The 7,840-nt window shown below is 43.5% G+C and overlaps 1 protein-coding gene across 1 annotated transcript; it reads left to right on the top strand.

Annotated features, from left to right (window-relative positions):
- The first annotated feature begins 343 nt into the window (after nt 1-343).
- On the top strand, nt 344-4,193 carry LOC140596282 (zinc finger X-linked protein ZXDB). Its single transcript, XM_072744860.1, has one exon. The coding sequence runs from the start codon at nt 418-420 to the stop codon at nt 2,836-2,838; it is 2,421 nt and encodes an 806-aa protein (XP_072600961.1). The 5' UTR covers nt 344-417; the 3' UTR covers nt 2,839-4,193.
- The last annotated feature ends 3,647 nt before the right edge of the window (nt 4,194-7,840 follow it).

The raw sequence follows: 7,840 nt of genomic DNA, 5'->3' as shown, positions 1-7,840 counted from the left end.
TTTAAAAGCACCATACTTAGCACTGGGAGGGAGTGGGAGTGTTTATTTTGGTATATATAATGACACAGAGATTTAAGTTGCATTTAGCAGATAGATTGCTAGGTTAAATGTACCGAATGAACTTTCATTTCCCCACCATCTGGGAAGACATCCTTGATTTCCTACAAATACTGGATGTAGAACTTACTTGTGCATACGAGGCTCTGCCTCTGGGCTTTCTATTCTGTTCCAGAGATCCAGTACCAGAATATTTAAATCACTGTGTCGTTAAACACGTTTTAATATCTGATAGGGCCAGTTTCTGCGCATTGCACATTTTTTTTTTTTCCTTTCAGGAACGTGTTCGGGCCCGCGGCAGGGGGCGGGGTCGCGCCTCCTCCGCGGCTCTGGTTCCAGCCGAGCCTCACCGCCTCGGAGATGGAAAGCCCAAGGCTGCTCCCGCCTCGAGGGACACGACAGAGCGGTGGTGCTGGCAGCCCCGCGGGCGGCAGCCGGTTCCACGGCGGCCCTGACCCGCGGGCTGGCCAGGTCCCCGCGCGCCGCCTCCTGCTGCTCCGGGGCCCCCAAGATGGCGGGTCCGGGAGGCGGCGCGAGGAGGCCCGCGCGGCCTCACGGGGCCCGGGCCTGAGCCCGTTGGCGCCCAGGTCGGATTATGCTAGTGGCGGCGACAGCGATGACTTCTTCCTGGTGCTGCTGGACCCGGTGGGTGGCGATGTGGAGACCGCGGGCGATGGCCAGGCCGCAGGGCCTGTATGGAGGGAGGAGGCCGAGTCGGTCCCACAGCTGCAGCAGGGTGAGAGTGGCGCGAATCCCGCGGGCCGCCAGGCGCTAGGCCCCCGCTGCCTGTCTGCAGTCCCCGCCCCAGCCCCGGCCCAGAACCCGATCCCCGCCCCAAGTCTGGCACCCGCCGCGGCCTTCACGGGCACCGTCACCATTCACAACCAAAACCTACTCTTGCGCTTCGAGAACGGTGTCCTCACCCTGGCCACACCCCCGCCGCCAGCCTGGGAGCCTGAGGTCGCGCCTGCCCCTCAGCCTGGGGGTCTGATGGCTCCGCAAGCGGGGGTCCCGCACGCCGCGCAGCCCAACGACTGCCCTGAGCTGCCGCCCGACCTCCTGCTGGCCGAGCCGGCTGAACCGGCGCCGGCCCCAGCGCCTGAGGAGGAGGCAGAGGGCCGGGCCGCAGCCGAGAGTCCCCGCAGGCCGCTGGGCCCGGGCCCGGGCGTGGTGCTGTACCTGTGTCCCGAGGCGCAGTGCGGACAGACCTTTGCCAAGAAGCACCAGCTGAAGGTGCACCTGCTGACTCACAGCAGCAGCCAGGGCCAACGGCCCTTCAAGTGCCCCCTGGGCGGCTGTGGATGGACTTTCACCACCTCCTACAAGCTCAAGAGGCACCTGCAGTCGCACGACAAACTGCGGCCCTTTGGTTGCCCTGCGGAGGGCTGTGGCAAGAGCTTCACCACGGTGTATAACCTCAAGGCGCACATGAAGGGCCATGAGCAGGAGAACTCGTTCAAATGCGAGGTGTGCGAGGAGAGCTTCCCCACTCAGGCCAAACTCAGCGCCCACCAGCGCAGCCATTTCGAACCTGAGAGGCCATACCAGTGCGCATTTTCCGGCTGCAAGAAGACGTTTATCACAGTGAGTGCCCTGTTTTCCCATAACCGTGCCCATTTCAGGGAACAGGAACTCTTTTCCTGCTCTTTTCCAGGCTGTAGCAAACAGTACGACAAGGCTTGTCGCCTGAAAATTCACCTGCGGAGCCACACAGGTGAGAGACCTTTCCTTTGTGACTTTGACGGCTGTGGCTGGAACTTCACCAGCATGTCCAAACTCTTGAGGCACAAAAGGAAGCACGAGGATGACCGGAGGTTCATGTGCCCTGTGGAAGGCTGTGGGAAATCTTTCACAAGGGCTGAGCATCTGAAAGGCCACAGCATAACCCACCTGGGCACAAAGCCTTTTGTGTGCCCTGTGGAAGGCTGCTGTGCCAGGTTCTCTGCTCGCAGTAGTCTCTACATTCACTCCAAGAAACACTTGCAGGACGTGGACACCTGGAAAAGCCGCTGCCCAGTCTCTACTTGTAATAAGCTCTTCACATCCAAGCACAGCATGAAGACCCACTTGGCCAAAAGGCACAACCTTGGCCAGGATCTCTTAGCTCAGCTAGAAGCTGCAAATTCTCTTACGCCCAGCAGTGAACTTACCAGCCAGGGACAGAATGACCTCAGTGATGCAGAACTAGTATCTCTCTCCTCTGATGTGCCTGGCAGTAGCTCCGCTGCAGTGCTGGACACAGCATTGGCAAACTCTGGAATCTTGACTATTGATGTGGCTTCTGTGAGTTCAACTCTGGCAGGGAGCCTCCCTGCTAATAATAATAATAATTCATTAGGGCAGGCTGTGGACCCTCGGGCCTTGATGGCCATCAGTGACCTTCCTCAGAGTCTGGATACCTCTCTCTTTTTTGGAACGACAGCCTCTGGTTTTCAGCAGAGTCCCTTAGATATGGATGATGTCTCAAGTCTAAGTGTGGGGCCATTGGTATCTCTGGGCTCTTTGGCTATGAAAAACTCGAGTCAAGAGCCCCAGGCTTTGACCCCCAGCAGTAAGCTTACAGTGGACACAGATGCTCTGACTCCTTCAAGCACCCTTTGTGAAAACAGTGTCTCAGAACTACTGACGCCAACCAAAGCAGAATGGAATGTACATCCTGACTCTGACTTCTTTGGACAGGAGGAAGAGACCCAGTTTGGATTCTCCAGTGCAGCAGGAAACCATGGTTCTCAGAAAGAAACAGATCTTATCACGGTGACTGGCAGCTCATTTTTGGTATGAACTAACTATTAATTCCTTGCCACGTGGCTTATTCTTGTGAATTACACTCCATTTTAAGGATATTCTGGACTAAATGTTTAAATCCAGTAGTCATTTCTTATAGGTTTGAAAAAGAACAAAGCCCTGGGCTACAAGTCTGGAGATTTAAATTATGATCTTCACTCTGGAACTGTCGAGTTGTGTGACCTTGACTCTGGAACTGTCGAGTTGTGTGACCCTGAGCAAGTCACTTAATCTATCTGAGCCTTAATTTCCTTATTTATAAAATGAGGTGGTTTGAATTGATTGTTTCTAAGGTCTTTTTAACTCTGTATTTAATGATTTTGTGTTCTTTCTTGAAAATTTTAGGAAATCTTACCATGATTTACTATTGCATGTGCTTCTAATGTAATGAAAATGCATTGAGAGTTAATGATCAGAGATTGTGGAAATGGTGTTTAACTTTAAAATTTTAATGGAAATTTTACAGAATGTTAAATATTCCTAAAATTTCATGATAGATCTTTAAGAAAGAAAACTAAAAATATGGTTTAGTTCTATTTACCTCCTTATTCTTCTTGCTTTTTTTCCCAATGGAAGGCTGTATTTGGAAAATGCCAGAGCTTTGATATGATAAAAACCCAGAAATAGTTTTATTGTGGTGTTGGATAAGTGGCCTTAAATAAGTCATGTAGGTATCATCAGTAGGCTTCAGTTCCGTAGCTGTAAAATGGTCATTATAATGTACACATACCTGGTGCATCATAGACTTATTTTTCTATCCCAGGAGTTAGTTTTTTTTTGGGAGAATGTTATGGGTTTTGGCATGTTTTAGCGACTCTTTATCTTCTTTCCTACCCCTCTAATTCCTTCCTCAAAGAGGAGAAATTAGCATATTTCACTATGACATTTATGCAGGCAATAAACATTTATGAAGTTTAAGTAGTGGGAAGGGAATCTCTTTCTTCCACAAAGAAGAAGGATTTTTCTCCATACATTTCTTGTGTAACATTGGCCACAAGTCTCTTAGTCTGAATTATATAGTATATAGTATATTTGCTCTGCATTCAAAGCTGGCCCGTAGAGTGAATATATAGAGCCTGTGATTCCAAGATAATCTGGGAATGGATCAGGGTGAAATTTTCTCCCTCTGTGTCTCAGAGAACTCATTGCTTGCCTTCTCCCTGAGTTGGAATGAGAGGTTTCATTTGCATTTTTAGTAAATATTGTCTGTCTTACTTGAGTATAGCATTTTAGAGTTGATGTAGCACTTTCACAACTTATATTTGAGCCTCACAATATTGTGAGATAGTTGTGGCAGAGTTTTAACTATAACTTATATGGAAAATTAAAATTTACCTAAGTCACATTATAAATGAATTTTATATTTATTATACACATATTTATTTATTTACTTATTTATTTATTTACTTCAACGCCCATTTTATTCTTCTGAGTTTCAGGATCACTTTTGTTTATAACCACTTGTCTTGTTCCATTGTAATTGATGTCTCTTCCCTTCTTCAGGCTCTGTTCTCTCTCCAGACTATTCTCTAACATCTGCATACCAGTTTCTGTCATGATTTTTTCCTTTTAAATTTTAATTAGGTCATTTTCATGGTAACCATCTCTCAGCCATTCCCTTCATGGCCCATTTTTCAGTCACAGTATTTACTGCAAGTCTGAGTATGCATTACGAAATTATTTTCTGGATTTAGATGTCAATGTGTTTCTATATAAATCAAATGATAATGGGGATTTTTTTGTTGGGTTTCCATGAGACATGTTCTTTTACTTTTCTAAATTTTGTCACCATGTTGTTCTGCTAGCAAACACTATTTGTTGCTCTGAAACATTCTACCCCAGTGCTGCTTGCATGTAGATGTTTGTGGATGACAATTAGAGCACTTTTGCAGGCGCTTTATTATTTGCCACTTTGAAATGCAACTGTGCTATCTGTTTTTTAAATTGGTTGTGCTCATTCAGTGAAAAAGCAAGTATATACATAAATTTGTAATTCAAAGAAGTGGTCAGAGTATGATTGTTTCTAACTATTTAACAGTTATCCCTCAGCACTTTGGAGAGATTTTAAGCCCATTTTAGAAATGTGTTGTCATTAGTTAAGTCCCCTTAAATAGACTTTTCCTCTTTTCCTACAGATAGGAATATAGAGGTCTGAGGTAAACATGTAAGTTATAGGCACCTGTTAAGATATATAACCATAGGGGATCCCTCGGTGGCTCAGCAGTTTAGTGCCTGCCTGCCTTTGGCCGAGGGCATGATCCTGGAGTCCCAGGATCCGAGGCCAGCATCGGGCTCCCTGCATGGACCTGGTTCTCCTTCTGCCTATGTCTCTGCCTCTCTCTCTCTCTCTCTCTCTGTGTGTGTGTGTGTGTGTCTCATGAATAAATAAATTTTAAAAAATTAAATAATTTTTAAGAATATTTTAGATAATAATAATTAAGAATATTTTATTTTTTTACCATAAGAATATTTTAAAATTATTTCACTTTGTTTCTTTAATCCCCCAATCCTCTTTCTTTCCTTTAAAAACTATTATATTCTGTGGAATTTTCAATGGACAAATATTACATTCCTTGAAGATAAAAAATCTTGTAGTTGTTTTTGGGCTCACACAGTTTCTTTCAATCTATTTGTTCAAAAGATTTCTTTTTTCAGTACCATTTTCCCAGTAAGATGGTGGAAATGGCATAATGTTACAGTCAGAAGTGTAACTGCAAACATAATGGCTACATTTCTGTTCGTGTTGGCATAAAAATGCCATTTAAAAAATAATGGAACATGATTCAGTGTTATCCCATTTGCCTTACATACCTCTAAGTCTTTGGTTTCAATTTTGCCAATTGAAAACGCTGTATCAAAATGCTTTGCAGAAAGATTTGCATCCAGGGAACTCTGTTGAACATGTTCATCATAAGCTAAAATATGTTAAGCTTGACATTTTTATCATTTCATTATAGTATTACATAATTGAAAGTCTAGCAGAAGTAAAACTTGATAGAATATGGGGATCACTTTTCTTTGTGGATTAAATCTTCATATTACCATCCAGGAAAAATAAGAGAAGACTTGGTATAATAGGGTATTCATGACTACTCTTTGATTCCAGATAAAACATTGATTAACCCCCTTTTTGGGAATACTCATAATCCTTTAGTAATTATTGATACCAAACAGATCCACTTGATATTCTTTTAAGGACTTTATTTATTTATTTGAGAGAGAGCGAGAATGAGAGAGAGAGGATGAGAGCAGTAGCATGAGCTGGGAAGGAGCAGAGGAAGAAGCAGACTCCCCACCTAGTGGGGAGCCAGATGCAGGACCTGATCCCTGGACTCTAGGATCATGACCTGAGCCAAAGGCAGACACTTAACCAACTGAGCCACCCAGGCGCCCCCACTTGATAATTTAGATATAGCTCACTCAAAATATGTGCTAATGAAAATATAAGGCTGAGCTAAAATTTGTGTATATATTGCTTTTGAACAAAAGTTTTTACTGGCAATTTAAAAAACTAAAATGTGTTGGGGACTTAGAGAACAGATTATCTAAGCTCTTTGTCAGAACACAACTATATCTAAAAAGCAAAGCACGTACTACAAATGAATTTTTATATTTGTCAAATCTGGGTTGACAGGGCCTTTGGTAATAGCTTTTAAGCTAAGAACCTCACTGTATATTTCAAGTTAATTTACTGACTACATACAAAATACAAGGTAGAGTACTAAGAATATAGAGAAGTAAAATGTAAGCCACATCTTAAAATTTTGGAAAGGACATAGGAATTCAAATATCAAATATTTCACAACTAAACAATATCAGGAAACATGACTTCAGACACCAAGTTAGTGGCTTGGAAGAAAAGAGGGGGGCAGTATCAATGATTTAATGGATGGTTAGATTTAGTTATGCTGAGAAGAGAGTAGATGAATTCTAGCCAGGGAGAAAAGCACAGGAATGAATTTGAAATGGAATAGTCCACACGACACTGGGAGAGACCATCTAGTTCAAATGCAGGACTCATGTTTGGTAAATTTGGAGTGTTAGGGCTAGACTGCCAGTATGGAGCCTAACTCTAAAGAGCTATGAAAATCAATCATAGTGGGTAGGCCTTTATTATGAGCATGGTTAAGACCCAGGGAAGATATTTAAGAAAGAAAGTCAAATGATGAATATACAGAAAGTTTAATATAGTAGAATACATAATGTGGATTTGATGGAAGGGAATAAGATCATTTAGGAGTCTATTGTAAAATAATTTCAGCGTACTGTGGTGACTTGATGTGGAAACATGGCAGGAAGTGAGAGATATTGGAGATATTCCCAAATTGAAGAAACAAATGTAATTTGGTGACTCACTGAATATATGAGAAAGAAAAAGAAGCAAAAGCATCAGAAAAAGAGCAAAAATGGGTGACTGGGTGGCTCAGTTAAGTGACTGACTTTTTAAAAAAAGATTTTATTTATTTATTAATGAGAGACATACAGAGAGGCAGAGACAGAGAGAGAAGCAGGTACCCTACAGGGAGCCTGATGTTGGACTGGATCCCCTGACCAGGGATCATGCCCTGAACCAAAGGCAGATGCTCAACCGCTCAACCGCTGAGCCACCCAGGCATCCCAAGTGATTGACCCTTGATTTCAGTTCAGGTCATGATCTGAATCTCATGAGATCAAGTTCCACATCAGGCTCTGCGCTCAGCAGGGAGTCTGCTGGAGATTCTCTCCCTCTCTTTCTACTCCTCCCCCTGCTCACACTCTCTCTCACTCTCTCTCTAAAACAAACAAATCTTCAAAAGAAAGCAAGATCAGAAATGACTAAGGATTTCTTGGAGACTGTAAAAATTATATTTCATTATCACAAACAAGAAGGGTATTGAAATCTTTTCAGGAGCACGTATGAAAAAAATGATTCTGGTATGTTTAATTCATTGGGAAGTGATAAGTCATCATTACCTGCTCTGCTGTAAACAATACATATTGAGGATTATACACAATATTA

This window comes from Vulpes vulpes, chromosome X (genome assembly GCF_048418805.1).
Source record: "Vulpes vulpes isolate BD-2025 chromosome X, VulVul3, whole genome shotgun sequence".
Classification (NCBI taxonomy): domain Eukaryota; kingdom Metazoa; phylum Chordata; class Mammalia; order Carnivora; family Canidae; genus Vulpes; species Vulpes vulpes.
Note: the sequence above shows the minus strand (reverse complement) of the source record. Positions and strands in the feature narration are given on the sequence as shown.

Coding starts and splice junctions, on each gene's coding strand:
- LOC140596282 (XM_072744860.1), top strand. CDS start 418: ATGGAAAGCCCAAGGCTGCTCCCGCCTCGAGGGACACGACAGAGCGGT.